Here is an 18,982-nt window from a genome sequence, read left to right as displayed (position 1 = left end):
TCTCCCACACTGGAGAGAGGAAATAAAGATAAGTCCACAAGTGTATTTCTTTTGTTTTAATTAATGGCAAGTTATATGGATACAAATATTATACAGATGCAGATATAATACCTGTTATACATTTATTTCTGTGACTTCATCCTACCACCTACAGTATATAACACTAAGCACATTGATAAATTGTAACCTGTATAATATACTACTAAGCACAGTGACACATTGTAACCTGTAACTGTAGAATATAATACTAAGCACAGTGATACATTGCAACCTGTAACTGTATAATATAACACTAAGCACAGTGATACATTGTAACCTGTAACTGTATAATAAAATACTAAGCACAGTGATACATTGTAACCTGTAACTGTATAATATAATACTAAGCACAGTGACACATTGTAACCTGTAACTGTATAATATAACACTAAGCACAGTGATACATTGTAACCTGTAACTGTATAATAAAATACTAAGCACAGTGACACATTGTAACCTGTAACTGTATAATATAATACTAAGCACAGTGACACATTGTAACCGGTAACTGTGTAATAAAATACTAAGCAGTGACACATTGTAACCTGTAACTGTGTTACATAATACTAAGCACAGTGACACATTGTAACCTGTAACTGTATAATATAATACTAAGCACAGTGACACATTGTAACCTGCAACTGTATAATATAACACTAAGCACAGTGATACATTGTAACCTGTAACTGTATAATATCACAATAAGCACAGTGATACATTGTAACCTGTAACTGTATAATATAATACTAAGCAGTGATACGTTGTAACCTGTAACTGTATAATATAATACTGAGCACAGTGACACATTGTAACCTGTAACTGTATAATATAATACTGAGCACAGTGACACATTGTAACCTGTAACTGTATAATATAATACTAAGCACAGTGACACATTGTAACCTGTAACTGTATAATATAATACTAAGCACAGTGACACATTGTAACCTGTAACTGTATAATATAATACTAAGCACAGTGACACATTGTAACCTGTAACTGTATAATATAATACTAAGCACAGTGACACATTGTAACCTGTAACTGTATAATATAACACTAAGCACAGTGATACATTGTAACCTGTAACTGTATAATATAATACTAAGCACAGTGACACCTTGTAACCTGTAACTGTATAATATAATTCTAAGCATAGTGACACATTGTAACCTGTAACTGTATAATATAATACTAAGCACAGTGACACATTGTAACCTGTAACTGTATAATATAATACTAAGCACAGTGACACATTGTAACCGGTAACTGTTTAATAAAATACTAAGCAGTGACACATTGTAACCTGTAACTGTATAATATAATACTAAGCACAGTGACACATTGTAACCTGTAACTGTATAATATAACACTAAGCACAGTGATACATTGAAACCTGTAACTGTATAATATCACAATAAGCACAGTGATACATTGTAACCGGTAACTGTTTAATAAAATACTAAGCAGTGACACATTGTAACCTGTAACTGTATAATATAATACTGAGCACAGTGACACATTGTAACCTGTAACTGTATAATATAATACTGAGCACAGTGACACATTGTAACCTGTAACTGTATAATATAATACTGAGCACAGTGACACATTGTAACCTGTAACTGTATAATATAATACTAAGCACAGTGACACATTGTAAACCTGTATCTGTATAATATAATACTAAGCACAGTGATACATTGTAACCTGTATCTGTATAATATAATACTAAGCACAGTGATACATTGTAACCTGTAACTGTATAATATAATACTAAGCACAGTGATACATTGTAACCTGTAACTGTATAATATAATACTAAGCACAGTGACACATTGTAACCTGTAACTGTATAATATAATACTAAGCACAGTGACACATTGTAACCTGTAACTGTATAATATAATACTAAGCACAGTGACACATTGTAACCTGTAACTGTATAATATAATACTAAGCACAGTGACACATTGTAACCTGTAACTGTATAATATAATACTAAGCACAGTGACACATTGTAACCTGTAACTGTATAATATAATACTAAGCACAGTGACACATTGTAAATTGTAACTGTATAATATAATACTAAGCACAGTGATACATTGTAACCTGTAACTGTATAATATAATACTAAGCACAGTGACACATTGTAACCTGTAACTGTATAATATAACACTAAGCACAGTGATACATTGAAACCTGTAACTGTATAATATCACAATAAGCACAGTGATACATTGTAACCGGTAACTGTTTAATAAAATACTAAGCAGTGACACATTGTAACCTGTAACTGTATAATATAATACTGAGCACAGTGACACATTGTAACCTGTAACTGTATAATATACTGTAATACTGAGCACAGTGACACATTGTAACCTGTAACTGTATAATATAATACTAAGCACAGTGACACATTGTAACCTGTATCTGTATAATATAATACTAAGCACAGTGACACATTGTAACCTGTAACTGTATAATATAATACTAAGCACAGTGATACATTGTAACCTGTAACTGTATAATATAATACTAAGCACAGTGACACATTGTAACCTGTAACTGTATAATATAACACTAAGCACAGTGACACATTGTAACCTGTAACTGTATAATATAATACTAAGCACAGTGACACATTGTAACCTGTAACTGTATAATATAACACTAAGCACAGTGACACATTGTAACCTGTAACTGTATAATATAATACTAAGCACAGTGACACATTGTAACCTGTAACTGTATAATATAATACTAAGCACAGTGACACATTGTAAATTGTAACTGTATAATATAATACTAAGCACAGTGATACATTGTAACCTGTAACTGTATAATATAATACTAAGCACAGTGACACATTGTAACCTGTAACTGTGTAATATAATACTAAGCACAGTGACACATTGTAAATTGTAACTGTGTAATATAATACTAAGCACAGTGACACATTGTAACCTGTAACTGTATAATATAATACTAAGCACAGTGATACATTGTAACCTGTAACTGTATAATATAATTCTAAGCACAGTGACACATTGTAAACTGTAACTTTATAATATAATACTAAGCACAGTGACACATTGTAACCTGTAACTGTATAATATAATACTAAGCACAGTGACACATTGTAACCTGTAACTGTATAATATAATACTAAGCACAGTGACACATTGTAACCTGTAACTGTATAATATAATACTAAGCACAGTGACACATTGTAACCTGTAACTGTATAGTATAATACTAAGCACAGTGACACATTGTAACCTGTAACTGTATAGTATAATACTAAGCACAGTGACACATTGTAACCTGTAACTGTATAATATAATACTAAGCACCGTGATACATTGTAACCTGTAACTGTATAATATAATACTAAGCACAGTGACACATTGTAACCTGTAACTGTATAATATAATACTAAGCACAGTGACACATTGTAACCTGTAACTCTAATATAATACTAAGCACAGTGACACATTGTAAGCTGTAACTGTATAATATAATACTAAGCACAGTGATACATTGTAACCTGTAACTGTATAATATAATACTAAGCATAGTGACACATTGTAACCTGTAACTGTATAATATAATAATAAGCAGAGTGACACATTGTAACCTGTAACTATAATATAATACTAAGCACAGTGACACATTGTAACCTGTAACTGTGTAATATAATACTAAGCACAGTGACACATTGTAACCTGAACCTATAATATAATACTAAGCACAGTGACACATTGTAATCTGTAACTGTTAATATAATATTAAGCACAGTGACACATTGTAACCTGTATAATATAATACTAAGCATAGTGACACATTGTAACCTGTAACTGTATAATATAATTCTAAGCACAGTGACACATTGTAACCTGTAACTGTATAATATAATACTAAGCACAGTGATACATTGTAACCTGTAACTGTATAATATAATACTAAGCACAGTGACACATTGTAATCTGTAACTGTATAATATAACACTAAGCACAGTGACACATTGTAACCTGTAACTATAATAAAATACTAAGCACAGTGACACATTGTAAGCTGTAACTGTATAATATAATACTAAGCAGAGTGACACATTGTAACCTGTAACTGTATAATATAACACTAAGCACAGTGACACATTGTAACCTGTAACTATATATAATACTAAGTACAGTGACACATTGTAACCTGTAACTGTATAATATAATACTAAGCACAGTGACACATTGTAACCTGTAACTGTATAATATCACACTAAGCACAGTGATACATTGTAACCTGTAACTGTATAATATAATACTAAGCACAGTGACACATTGTAACCTGTAACTGTATCATATAATATTAAGCACAGTGATACATTGTAACCTGTAACTGTATAATATAATATTAAGCACAGTGACACATTGTAACCTGTAACTGTATAATATAATTCTAAGCACAGTGACACATTGTAACCTGTAACTGTATAATATAATACTAAGCACAGTGACACATTGTAACCTGTAACTGTATAATATAATACTAAGCACAGTGACACATTGTAACATGTAACTGTATAATATAATACTAAGCACAGTGACACATTGTAACCTGTAACTGTATAATATAATACTTAGCACAGTGACACATTGTAACCTGTAACTGCATAATATAATACTAAGCACAGTGACACATTGTAACCTATTACTGTATAATATAATACTAAGCATAGTGACACATTGTAACCTGTAACTGTATAATATAATACTAAGCAAAGTGACACATTGTAACTTTATAAAACACAAGGTCCCTTTATTAATGGGCTGAAGATCTCACACAGGGAGCATTTTTTATTAAATATTTTGGTGGGACCATGATCTCTGCTATATCATGTAGAGTGAGTGTGCATATATAGTGAGTGTGCATATATAGTGAGTGTGCATATATAGTGAGTGTGCATATACAGCGAGTGCGCATATATAGTGAGTGTGCATATACAGCGTGTGTGCACATACAGTGAGTGTGTACATACAGCAAGTGTGCATATACAACGAGTGTGCATTAGAGCGAGTGTGCATATACAGCGAGTGTGCACATTCAGTGAGTGTGCACATACAGCGAGTGTGCATATACAGTGAGTGTGCACAATCAGTGAGTGTGCATATACAGTAATGGCATATCCTGGGAACAGAGGCAGCTCATATACTTTATATCAGGGGCTGCCAACTCCAGTCATCAATGGCCACCAACATTTCAGGTTTTCAAAACATCCCTGCTTCAGCATAGGTGGCTCAATCAGAGGCCCCTGTGCTCAAGCAGGGATATCCTTAATTCCTGCTGGTGACCCTTGAGAACTGGAGTTTGCCGCTCCTGATCTGCAGCGATCGTTGTGTTTCAGTGGGAGAATTGAACAGATGTAACTCGGTGTCACACACACGTCTTTGCATAAATACGGCGGTCAGAGGACGCAACGCAGAGGCGGCAGTATAGAAATATTTATACACCTTTACCACTGGTTTGAATATTAATATTTGTTTAACACACCTATGTAGGGGGCCCCACTAGTTTGCTTTCTTTTTCTCCATATTGTGTTTTTCCCTACATTTCATGTGTTTTTTCCCCTTCTCCTTCTTTCCCCTCCACCCCTTACGTTGTGACTTCTCCCATGGTGACACTTATTGTCTTATTCACACATTGGCTATTATTGCTATGATTCCAGTTTATTGTTAGTGTCATTAAAATTGTTCACATTCATTTCACTTGTATTCTTCAGTATCTTTAGCTGTGAGACAGAGAGTGCTGGTCCTGCCATAGGCGTGTTAGTACTAGAGAGGGCAATAAGGGTCCCCATCTGTTCCGTGCACTCTGCAACTTTTCATATTTATCCAAGTCAGAGTGCTGTCTATCGCCCCCCCTTTTTATTAATATGTGTATACATTTTATACATGTATAAGGCTCTACAGTCATTGTTTTCTCCTGTACAATGTGGACATGGTATAAAGAAAGGTGTTTCCCAGAAAGGTGCATCTGTATACACTATGTCTCCCTGTCTGCATTCTTTGTCAAAATTTATTTATTTTGAAAAGTTACAAAATCTCTACTATCTCCCGATGAATCAGTGATTGTTATATTCTAAGAAGAAAGGGTGAATTTGCTATCATTGCATAATCTTTCCAACATGAAATTGGCTAGTAGCTGTTTCCCTAAAAATGTGTAAGTCTGCCTAAAAATCTTCAGTGCTAGATGCAATGTTCTGGGAAGTGAGGAAAGCAAATTAATTAATGGAAGTTGTATTTCATGGAAAGGAAGTGGAATTTGTTGAAATGGAAGGGGTATTTCATGGAAAGGATGTGGAATTTCCTTGAAGAGAAATCGTATTTCCTGGAAGGGATGTGGCATTTCCTGGAAGGGAAATCATATTTCCTGGAAGGGACGTGGCATTTTCTGGAAGGGACGTGGCATTTCCTGGAAGGGAGGTCGTATTTCCTGGAAGGGAGGTCGTATTTCCTGGAAGGGAGGTCGTATTTCCTGGAAGGGAGGTCGTATTTCCTGGAAAGGAAGTCGTATTTCCTGGAAAGGAAGTCGTATTTCCTGGAACGGAGGTCGTATTTCCTGGAACGGAAGTCATATTTCCTGGAAAGGAAGTCGTATTTCCTGGAACGGAGGTCATATTTCCTGGAAAGGAAGTCGTATTTCCTGGAAAGGAAGTCGTATTTCCTGGAACGGAGGTCGTATTTCCTGGAAAGGAAGTCATATTTCCTGGAAAGGAAGTGCCATTTCCTGGAAAGGAAGTTGTAGTTCCTGGAAGAGACGTGGTATTTCCTGCAACATGTTTCGTGCTCCAGTGGGTGGTGAGAGAGTAGACTGGTGTAGTGGTCACATTCTGCCCGCCTTGATGTCCATGTCCCAAGGTAACACTGAGCACTACCACAATTATGAATACAACCAGTGCGATGAAAACCAACCATATAGCATATCTCTAAAAGAGAGAAGAGGGCAGACAGGAGGAGGTGGAACTTTATGCTGAGGGATTAACACATAATTACATTTCCACAATGAGTTATACGATTACTGCAACACACAGATCTTTTCCTCATTATTATCCATTTACTTTTCTTTCTCACTGACTGCCCGCACCTCTGGAATGTCCTTCCCCTTAATACCCGACTCGCACCCTCCCTATCCACCTTTAACACCCACCTTAAAACACACCTGAATAACGAAGCATATGAGCAGCTCCGTGGCTGATACTTTACACCTCATACATAAAGCGTGGCCCCCTGCAGACGCACTAACCAACACACCCTCCTTCTGTCTGTACGTTATCTCTACCAACTAATTAGATTGTAAGCTCTTCGGAGCAGGGACTCTTTTTCCGAAATGTTACTTTTATGCCTGAAGCCCTTCTTCCCATTATCTGTTATTTGTATTATTTGTTATTTATATGATTATCACGTGTATTACTACTGTGACACACTGTGTACATTAATAAATAAATAAAGACATACATATATTTTGAAGAATAGGTGACATTCCCAGGGTTATAACTTTTACGCTCTGTATCAAAGTGTCCATTTCGCAGTTTATCTCTCAAGTATTAATTCATCGTTGCCGATCTCACTGGAGTGGACACCGCCCTCTATAATCCTTCAATTCTTTCATCTTTATCAAGATCTCCACTAGATTTATACTGGCATAAACAATGTAACCAGATGTATCAAATTAAACACATCCAACTGGAGGATGCAGGCCTTGGTCAGCATCTTTCTCTGTGTCTCCATCACCTACTCTGAAATGCTCTCCCTGGGGGGGGAATTTTATTTATTTATTTATAAAATATTTTACCAGGCAGTAATACATTGAGAGTTACCTCTCGTTTTCAAGTATGTCCTGGACACAGAGTTAAGACAAATAATACATGGTTACAAATACAGTTGCATAAATGAATAGGGTATACATTATATACAAGACATTGCGTGCACAGTTAGAGAAGATGTATATTATAGTCTTATGAAACAGTTACAGACCAGATTAAAATGTGAGACAGCCTTAGATTTAAAAGAACTTAAACTGGTGGTGGATGTGAGAGGTAGGTTGTTCCAGTTTTGAGGTGCACGGTAAGAGAAGGAGGAACGGCCAGATACTTTGTTGAGCCTTGGGACCATGAACAGTCTTTTGGAGTCTGATCTCAGATGATAAGTGCTGCATGTGGTAGGGGTGAGGGGCTTGTTCAGGTAGCTGGGTAGCTTGCCCAGAAATGTATACATGAAAAGAAAAAAAACAGACATGAGACACTGGGAGAAGGGAAACGTGACTTCCTACTGATGGGGAAGGAGGGGGAGGGGTGATTAGTTGTTGTTAAGATAGCAAGGGAAGGGGTCAAAGGGGTTGGTAAGGCTATATTAGTGGGTGGTATGGTGTTAACCTACCTCCAGGATTCTGGACCCGTGAAGAAGCTCCACCCTGTTTTAATGATGGTGTTGGGCTATGTTTTGCTTGTAATTTCAGTAAGATTGTGTTGCAGCTTGGCAGGAAGGTGTTATATGGGATAAGGGACCCTCTTAAAGTTGGATCCTTGTAGGGAGGTGGTGAAAGAAAGGCAGTGTCATGTGTCTAGGGCGGCCCATATGGGAATGACCTTCCAGTGCTGTTTCTTTTGCACACTGAGGAGTTTACTGTTCCAGCTTCATTTACCTTTGGACTGTTCCTGTGTATGCTGGTCACAAGTCTACTTCAGTGGGTCATTAACCTTGTAGCACCATAATTTGCCAGTTATATTCCTTAGCCGTCACTGTGTTTACAGACACTTTTGCATGAGATTTGTGCTTCCCAGTTTACCTGTATTTTGCACGGACAACTAGCAGTAGCTTTTTATATCTTTGGTATTTCACTGTTACATTTTCCTTTGAAATCTAGTGTCAGTGTGTCACTGTGTATTTCAGGGATCTAGTCACAGGGTAAGGGAAGTACCAGGTGACTTTGGTCTACCTGGGAACGGGCCAGAAGAAGGGGTCTGTACCCCGAAACGTTACGTTGCCCCCCTTGCCCTGCACTTTTTATTTCTCGTGTTTTTTTTTCCTCTCCTTCCCTCTTTTCCTTCCCCATCCCTCTCATTGTCCCTGTTCCCCTATATACACGTTGTCCCTTTGTTGCTGTTTGACCTTATATGCATCGTATATGTATAATTAAATTAGATTTTTGGCTGATCCTTCATTAGTTCATTTTTCTTTGGTGTGCTGGGAACATTTATGTTCTATTGACCTTCCAGTTGGTGTTTATGTTGGACCAAGTGGCTCGGGTGGATATTGGCAAGTAGAGGTACCAGTGGCCGATATTTGCTTCCTTCTTTTCTTAATAAGATATACAGTAGACACAAATGAATACTGTTTTTTGGTACACTTACCTGCCAGCAGCTCATGTCTTCTGGTTTAGAATATAAATCCTTTAAAAAAAAAAAAAAAGTCAGATATTTGTGGTCAGTGCGATAACTGTAGATGTCAGATCAATGTGTTGGATAGTATTGGCACACAGTGTATGACTGAGCCATTGTCACAGGAAAATACTACATTCAATTAAAGGGATTCTACAGAAAAAATAAAGACATTGAAGAAGTGACTTACCAGCTGTGAAACTTTTCTGATCCCTGTCAAAGAAATACAGGAAAAGGTGTTAGCAAATCCTAAGAACGGCTAATAGTCCCACTATACAAAAACAATATATAGTCCTGTTCAAAATCACAATCTACAAAGGTATTAACATATTAAAGTCTCCAGGCAGCAGAACTGGGAAACACAGAAAATTCCATGAGGCTGATACATAGCGACCAACATATTTATAAATAATAAGGATGGACACTTTTTATGGTGTTTTTGATATTGGTCTAAGAAATATTAACGGTGTTTTTACGTGGGGTCGTTTCTAGAAATGTTTTCTAAAACAAATATCTGTACGTAGTGGTGAAAATGCGCAGGACGCAGTACATAGCGCGGTGTGGGGACCTGCTGATAGGCTTACTTTGAAGTGGTCGCCAGCTTAACATGTTTTTGCCAAAGGTTTGAACTAAATGGCCCGTACTTATGCGAAGAAAACATATATAAATCAACTAAATAATTAGTCACAGTGGATGTGCGTTGGGTTCCTTTGTATAACTCCTAAGCAACAACATATATGGAGGACCAACCCAGGAGAAGGGTAAACGGTTCATCTTTTGACTTCTACTAAGTGTGTATGTGTGTGCATTTAATAACCACACACGGGGTGTTGTACTGTTGGCATATGTGTGTGTACAAGGCCTGTGTATGCATGCGGGCTTCATATGGTTTGGCCAAAGGATTAAACTATATGGCCCACACTTGGGCTCGCTAAGATTGTGTGTTTCTAACACACACACACACTCGTTTGTTCACCCTAAAGTAAAATATCATCTTGCAACTCTACCTGATTTCATCGGACTGGTTTCATTCTTCCCTTTCCCCATGATTATTTTCTTGATCTGTTCCAACTTTTTCTTCATTGAATCCGATGTCCCCAGAACTGGAAGGTTCTCCTTGTCCACTCTGTTGAAGAGGAACAGATTGTGGGCCAGTCTCCCAATGCTGGGCTGATTCTGCAGGATTCTGGTCTTCTCCAAAGAGCTGATGTCCTGCAGGTCATCAATCAGCACAATGACTTTCTCCTTCCCTACACACACGTGAAACATGACACGCTAATACTGGTGTTTTTATTCATTACATTTTATTTTAATGGTTAATAGCTTTGTGACAATCGAGAGGATTTGGCCCAGGATTAAAGGGGTGACCCCCCAATTGGCCACCCTCTACCCTCACCTGGGAAGCAAGGGGTTAACTGGACTGAGGTCAAGTAATGTGTTTTTACCTCGCTTCAATATCCAAATGCTTATTCCCCTGTAAAAAATGTATTGTTTCTGGGCCAGTGTCTGCACCACACTCACTGGGGCTTAAGGGGTTAATAAGCTACAGTTTAAGAAAATACAACTGTGGGGTGTCTTTTCAGAAAATCTGGACTTCAAAAGGCTTGATTGAAGTTGGGTGTGAAAAGCAGAAGGGGTTTTTAGTGTACAGTATGTTAATACCTAATTTGCAGACCAAGGGAATATGGTTAGGAAACAGCCCAGCCACTCTACCTGTTTGCAGGAAGCTAGAGTGGGGGGTGAGCATTATAACTCACACTTACAAACCATAGTATCCTGCCATGTGGTAGACTGGCCCTAACGCCTCTGATTTAGGAGTGGGGCTACAGAATGAGTGACCTTATTAAATATAAGAATATTATGAGATGTCCTTGGCTGAACGTGCTAAGAGTTACATAGGTGTATTCGTAGGACTTAGCCCCAACTAATGATTCTAAACACTTGATAGCTAACAGATACTAAGAGCCAGATATTAATATCTCTCTTAATTTTAGTACTACATGGTAATATTTAGTCTCATTGGGAGCGTCATGTGTGACGGAATGTATTAATATGTCTCACGTGCCAGTAAGAATTACTGAACTGAAGTTATGAAGTTATTTACAGCGTATATGGGATTTTGAATCTGTTGTGAAAACTGCAAACTCTCTCTGTTATGGTAATAGGCAAGCAGAACATCTTGCTAGAATTTACATAGCCTGGTGATCAAAGGCTAAAGTGCCTAATTGTTTATGTTGGAGGCAGGAACCAGGAACTGTTTGGTTTTTAAGTGTGATATCTTGCAAGTCCAAAATCAGCTTCAAAAAGCTTCAAAGACTTTTGCTAGCCTTTTCGGCATCTAGGGTTAAGAGATGAGTTTGACATGGTATTTAAGTCAGAGTCCTCCCTTACTCAGTGTCTTCATGCAAAGTCTTTCATGTCCTCATGTCTTCATGCATGAGTCTTCATTCATGAGCTGCAAGTCTTGCTGTGATCAGCTGAAATATGGAAGAAATGGCCCAGTCTGTATCCTGATGGCTGTCTTGTCCTAATCTTTAAGTAAGTGTCTATATTTTGCCTGTTATTTGTATAATCTGTTGTGTTCACCTTTATCAAGGAATAAATTATATTTTATCATATCTAAGTCTCGTCCCAGTTCAACCCAGTTATATATATATATTATATATATTATATATATTTTGGTGTGTATTATTAATAGCCTGTCACAAAGCTCCCGTCACAAGCTTTTCCCCACATACTACGCAGCTCTCCCTTACTCTACTCTATTGTATCATTCAGCTTTTATCACGGGCAGCAGCTGCAGATGCCCAGTTGCTGGAACAGGCTGACTGGAGTCAATAGACAGGTACGGTCATCAGTAGTGGTCAGCAACAGGCTGCAGGCAGGTAGCGGTAGACAGTGGACAGATAATGGTCAGCAACAGGCTGCAGGCAGGTAGCGGTGGACAGTGGACAGATAATGGTAAGAAGCAGGCTGCAGATGTAAAATGGTGGTCACTGGACAAGCAATGGTCAGAGGTAGGCAGCAGGCAGGTACTGTGGCAGTGGTCAGAATAGGGTCTGCTAATGGAGAAACAACAAACAATATATGGCAGCCAGCTTGATAACAGGGGCAACCTAAATAATCAGGAAACCATTAAGAGGAGGAGGAGGTTTATAAAGGCCTGGCTGTGGTACCGAATCAGTGCGAGCCATCAGCTGATCAGCAGCTTTCAGAAACAGCAGCAGGCAGGCGCAAGAAAAACGCAAATCCACCAAAATCAGAGCCTCGGAGTTTGTTGTATTTTCCACCAAAAATCCGCTTTGCGGTGTAAAATCTGCCAACGGATTTGGGCGGTAACTACCTCTCATTCTGCACCTGTCTCCATATCTCCATTTACAGACACACTGTAACTACCTCTCATTCTGCTCCTGTCTCCATATCTCCACTTACAGACATACTGTAACTACCTCTCATTCTGCTCCTGTCTCCATATCTCCACTTACAGACACACTGTAACTACCTCTCATTCTGCACCTGTCTCCATATCTCCACTTACAGAAACACTGTAACTACCTCTCATTCTGCTCCTGTCTATATCTCCACTTACAGACACACTGTAACTACCTCTCATTCTGCACCTGTCTCCATATCTCCACTTACAGAAACACTGTAACTACCTCTCATTCTGCTCCTGTCTATATCTCCACTTACAGACACACTGTAACTACCTCTCATTCTGCACCTGTCTCCATATCTCCACTTACAGAAACACTGTAACCACCTCTCATTCTGCACCTGTCTCCATATCTCCACTTACAGACACACTGTAACTACCTCTCATTCTGCACCTGTCTGTCTATCTCCACTTACAGACACACTGTAACTACCTCTCATTCTGCTCCCTTCTCCCTATCTCCACTTACAGACACACTGTAACTACCTCTCATTCTGCATCTGTCTCTCTATCTCCACTTACAGACACACTGTAACTACCTCTCATTCTGCTCCCGTCTCTTTATCTCCACATACAGACACACTGTAACTACCTCTCATTCTGCTCCTGTCTCTCTTTCTCCACTTACAGACACACTGTAACTACCTCTCATTCTGCTCCTGTCTCCATATCTCCACTTACAGACACACTGTAACTACCTCTCATTCTGCTCCTGTCCCTCTATCTCCACTTACAGACACACTGTAACTACCTCTCATCCTGCACCTGTCTCCATATCTCCACTTACAGACACACTGTAACTACCTCTCATTCTGCACCTGTCTGTCTATCTCCACTTACAGACACACTGTAACTACCTCTCATTCTGCTCCCTTCTCCCTATCTCCACTTACAGACACACTGTAACTACCTCTCATTCTGCATCTGTCTCTCTATCTCCACTTACAGACACACTGTAACTACCTCTCATTCTGCTCCCGTCTCTCTATCTCCACTTACAGACACACTGTAACTACCTCTCATTCTGCTCCTGTCTATATCTCCACTTACAGACACACTGTAACTACCTCTCATTCTGCTCCTGTCTCTCTATCTCCACTTACAGACACACTGTAACTACCTCTCATTCTGCACCTGTCTCTCTATCTCCACTTAGACACACTGTAACTACCTCTCATTCTGCTCCTGTCTCTCTATCTCCACTTACAGATACACTGTAACTACCGCTCATTCTGCTCCTGTCTCTCTATCTCCACTTACAGACACACTGTAACTACCTCTCATTCTGCACCTTTCTCCATATCTCCAATTACAGACACACTGTAACTACCTCTCATTCTGCACCTGTCTCCATATCTCCACTTACAGACACACTGTAACTACCTCTCATTCTGCACCTGTCTCTCTATCTCCACTTACAGACACACTGTAACTACCTCTCATTCTGCTCCTGTCTCTCTATCTCCACTTACAGACACACTGTAACTACCTCTCATTCTGCACCTGTCTCTCTATCTCCGTACAAACACACTGTAACTACCTCTCATTCTGCTCCCGTCTCTCTATCTCCACATACAGACACACTGTAACTACCTCTCATTCTGCTCCTGTCTCTCTATCTCCACTTACAGACACACTGTAACTACCTCTCATTCTGCACCTTTCTCCATATCTCCAATTACAGACACACTGTAACTACCTCTCATTCTGCACCTATCCCTCTATCTCCACTTACAGACACACTGTAACTACCTCTCATTCTGCTCCTGTCTCTCTATCTCCACTTACAGACACACTGTAACTACCTCTCATTCTGCACCTGTCTCTCTATCTCCACTTTCAAACACACTGTAACTACCTCTCATTCTGCACCTGTCTCTCTATCTCCACTTACAGACACACTGTAACTATCTCTCATTCTGCACCTGTTTCTCTATCTCCACTTAGACACACTGTAACTACCTCTCATTCTGCTCCTGTCAATCTATCTCCACTTACAGCCACACTGTAACTACCTCTTATTTTGCTCCTGTCTCTATCTCCACTTACAGACACACTGTAACTACCTATCATTCTGCTCCTGTCTCCATATCTCCACTTACAGACACACTGTAACTACCTCTCATTCTGCTCCTGTCTCTCTATCTCCTCTTACAGACACACTGTAACTACATCTCATTCTGCCCCTGTCTCTTTATCTCCACTTACAGACACACTGTAACTACCCCTCATTCTGCTCCTGTCTCTCTATCTCCACTTACAGACACACTGTAACTACCTCTCATTCTGCACCTGTCTCTCTGTCTCCACTTACAGACACACTGTAACTACCTCTCATTCTGCTCCTGTCTCTCTATCTCCACTTACAGACACACTGTAACTTCCTCTCATTCTGCTCCTGTCTCTCTATCTCCACTTACATACACACTGTAACTACTTCTCATTCTGTACCTGTCTCTCTATCTCCACTTACAGACACACTGTAACTACCTCTATTTCTGCTCCTGTCTCCATATCTCCACTTACAGACACACTGTAACTACCTCTCATTCTGCACCTGTCTCTCTCCACTTACAGATACACTGTAACTACCTCTCATTCTGCTCCTGTCTCTATCTCCACTTACAGACACACTGTAACTACCTCTCATTCTGCATCCCTTCACATATACTCTTCTCATATGCTCTATGAGATACACTATGCTTTTATATGAAACCTGGTCCTCCTTACCGATTTCACAGGATAAATAGTCCAGTTCCTCATCATACAAAGTAGTCATCTTCCAGTCTGCCTCATCTGATACCCAACTATCGCTCAGTATTCAACCATCCCAAAGACTACAATTTGGAAATTTGCTTAAAACCTTCTCCAGTTACTCAGTAAAATTAATAAATACTTTAGTATTCAGTCCACATATGATGCATTCTTAAAGTTTGACTATTTGTATTTTATGAGACCTCTTTCTCTTACCAAGACAATGGGATAAATACTCCAGCTCCTCATCATACAGAGAATCTGTCACATCGGTGATATTTATCCTGCCTCTCTTCTTCGTGTGGTATAGAATGGCAAACTTGCACTTGGAGACCTCTTCTCTGAAGTTCTGGGAGTTGTTACTGGAGATGTAAACAGGTCGGACGTCCATCACTGTCGGCGGAGTCACGGCGAGGAAGTGGGACAACCATTTGTAGGAGCTCTGACCGTCTCTTGAGAAGATTCCAACTGACATCTTTTTTTCCCCTTTTCTCGTTGTTCAGAGAGGAACTGCTGAAACAAGACAAACCATCATCAAACGTCCAAGTTGTCTGTCAAATAATGTCACTAAAAAGTAAAAAGTTGCGACCATGATATAAGCCACTGGTCACCTTCCCTCCTGATTTCCATGGGGCAGCCAGGGAGACAACTACATTATCTTCAGGGGCTTATGCTCTCCCCTTAATTTATGGAACTGAGCCTTTAACCTCTACAGTGCCCTAATAACCTGGTACAGTATTGGACCTGCCATGCTACAAGCCTTTATGATCTACGAGGTACATTACAGTATGTGCTCTTACCCATTTTCTATGGGGTAATTGGACTTACAGCATCCGGACAACAGTCATGGGCATGCAATTTCTCCTGGAGGAATCACATGACCGGAAGTGTCGAAGATCTTTTGGCATTGTAAGGGTTAAAGGGTGATTCAGCCTGGGATCCCCAAAACCTCAGGATCTATCTTTTAAATACATTGTATTTATTTACAAAGGCTCCCCCAAATGTCCCAGGCCGCTTAAAAAGTACATTTTAAATTACCTCTAATATTTATTTGGGGGAGAGAAATGCTACCCCCAATTCATCCTACCGCCACTTCCATACTGAAAACCAACCAGTGGAGACTGGAAGGAGTAACAATAACAGGACATTGTGAGTGCCGACAGCAAGGAGCATTTTCAGCATTATTAACAATGATGTAAGATGCTATTTTTATTATTATCTCTGTTCTCTCTGGACTCTGATCTGGACATATTTCCACTGTTTTATTACCAAATCTTCCCTTTGGCTTAAACTTTTGCAGCCTTTTACATGAAGGTGGGAGGTGGGGAAGTTTGGGGTGTAGGAGACATAGAGGAGGTGAGAAGTATGTTGCGAGAAGCATGAGGGGAAAGTAAGAGGCATGGGGCAGGTAAGAGATATGGTTTTGGATGAGAAGTATGGGCAGGAGCTGATGCTATGGGTGAAGGTAAGAGGCATGGGGTTGGAAGAGAGGTATGGGCATGAGGTTATGCTATGGGTGAAGGTAAGAGGGATGGGGAATAAGAGGTATGGGGATGAGGTGACGCTATGGGTGAAGGTAAGAGGCATGGGGTTGGAAGAGAGGTATGGGGTTGGATGAGAAGTATGGGCACGAGGTGACTGTATGGGTCAAGGTAAGAGGTATGGGGGAATATGAGGTATAGGGTGGGATGAGAGGTATCAGCAGGAGGTAACACTATGGTTGAGAGTAAGAGGTATGGGGGAATAAGAGGTATGGGGTGGGGTGAGACATGTGGTCAGGAGGTGATGCTATGGGTGAAAGTAAGAGATATGGGGGAATAGGAGGTATGGGGTGGGGTGAGATGTGTGGGCAGGAGGTGATGCTATGGGTGAAAGTAAGAGATATGGGGGAATAGGAGGTATGGGTAGGAGGAGACGCTATGGGTGAAAGTAAGAGATATGGGGGAATAGGAGGTATGGGGTGGAATGAGAGGTATGGGCAGGAGATGACGCTATGGGTGAAAGTAAGAGATATGGGGGAATACGAGGTATGGGGTGCGGTAAGAGGTATGGGCAGGAGGTGACTATGGGTGAAAGTAAGAGATATGGGGTAATACGAGGTATGGGGTTTGATGAGAAGTATGGGCAGGAGGTGATGCTATGGGTGAAGGTAAGAGGTATGGGGGAATACGAGGTATGGGGGAATATGAGGTATGGGGGAATACGAGGTATGGGGGAATACGAGGTATGGGGTGGGATGAGAGGTATGAGTAGGAGGTGACACTATGGGTGAGTGTATGAGGTATGGGGGAATAGGAGGTATGAGGTGGGGTGAGAGGTATGGGCAGGAGGTGCTGCTATGGGTGAAGGTAAGAGGTATGGGGGGTAAAAGGTAGCTCATTCTACTCACCTCCCTTTCCCTCATATATCTCACCCCTCCTCTCATACCTCTCACATCACCCCTCATGCCTCTTAAATCCCCTTTATCATTTCAGCCCCATTCCTATCACCCCCTATCCCTTACCCCCACTGCCCCTCTCCTCACCCTCCCCCCCCCCCACCCCCCCCCCACCCTCACCATCCCTCTCTATACCTCTCACCTTCTTGGAAAGACTACAAGAGTCCAAGCCAAACAGAGGATTTGGCCATTAAACAGAGGAAATACATCTAGATCAAAGTCGAGAGAATACAGAGGTGCGGGTCACAAATGGCACTGAAATACATACGTCCACGCCTCAGCCAGTGCCACGGAATATGCTCCTGTATCCTGCTCTCCTGCGGGCGGTGGTGGTTGTGGCACTGTTAAGCCTCCTGCCCTGTGCATTCCTCCACATTCCATCAGCGGGCAGTTCCCAGCACAGAGGGGGAGGGAGGAGGAGGATCATCTGGCAGCAGAAGGGGAATTCACAGCACAGGGAGTATGTGAAAAGGACATTTCCAGCGTGCTTTTTCCATATGGGTGGGACCCTCATGGAAGCTGTTTTACAGAAAAACACGGTGTTGCTATGTACTATTAACCCCTTCATTGCCATACAGGCTGGCAACCTTGTTCTAACCCTTTTCTTAACCATTTCACTGCATTGCAGACCCCCAGGGTTAATAGTTGCAGCAAATTGTATGTCTTTATTTATATAGCGCCATTAGTGTACATAGCGCGTCACAGCAGTAATACACGTGGTAATCAAATAAATAACAGATAATATAAATAACAGATCATGGAAATAAGTGCTTTAGACATAGAAGTAACATTAAGGAAGAGGAGTCACTGCCCCAAAGGAGCTTACAGTCTAATTGGTAGGTAGGGAGAACGTACAGAGAGAGTAGGAGGGAGTTCT

At 40.2% G+C, this 18,982-nt stretch overlaps 1 protein-coding gene across 3 annotated transcripts; it reads right to left on the bottom strand.

Moving 5' to 3' along the window:
- Positions 1 to 5,749: 5,749 nt before the first annotated feature.
- Positions 5,750 to 18,617, bottom strand: LOC142463614 (uncharacterized). 3 transcript variants are annotated; one of them, XM_075566575.1, is made up of 6 exons: positions 18,374 to 18,617; positions 15,885 to 16,181; positions 10,486 to 10,728; positions 9,669 to 9,691; positions 9,452 to 9,490; positions 5,750 to 7,027 (listed from the first exon to the last, which is right to left on the bottom strand). In XM_075566575.1, exons 2-6 carry the CDS (start codon positions 16,141 to 16,143, stop codon positions 6,386 to 6,388), a joined length of 1,206 nt encoding a protein of 401 aa, XP_075422690.1. In that variant the 5' UTR covers positions 16,144 to 16,181; positions 18,374 to 18,617; the 3' UTR covers positions 5,750 to 6,385. The 3 variants fall into 3 exon arrangements, with proteins under 3 accessions (XP_075422690.1, XP_075422689.1, XP_075422691.1); XM_075566574.1 differs by having other exon boundaries at positions 15,885 to 16,178; positions 18,374 to 18,616; XM_075566576.1 differs by lacking the exon at positions 18,374 to 18,617 and adding an exon at positions 18,248 to 18,350 and having other exon boundaries at positions 15,885 to 16,178.
- Positions 18,618 to 18,982: the final 365 nt, after the last annotated feature.

This window comes from Ascaphus truei, chromosome 11 (genome assembly GCF_040206685.1).
Source record: "Ascaphus truei isolate aAscTru1 chromosome 11, aAscTru1.hap1, whole genome shotgun sequence".
Taxonomy (NCBI): domain Eukaryota; kingdom Metazoa; phylum Chordata; class Amphibia; order Anura; family Ascaphidae; genus Ascaphus; species Ascaphus truei.
The sequence above is the reverse complement of the archived record's forward strand: the minus strand, read 5'-3'. Positions and strand labels throughout refer to the sequence as shown.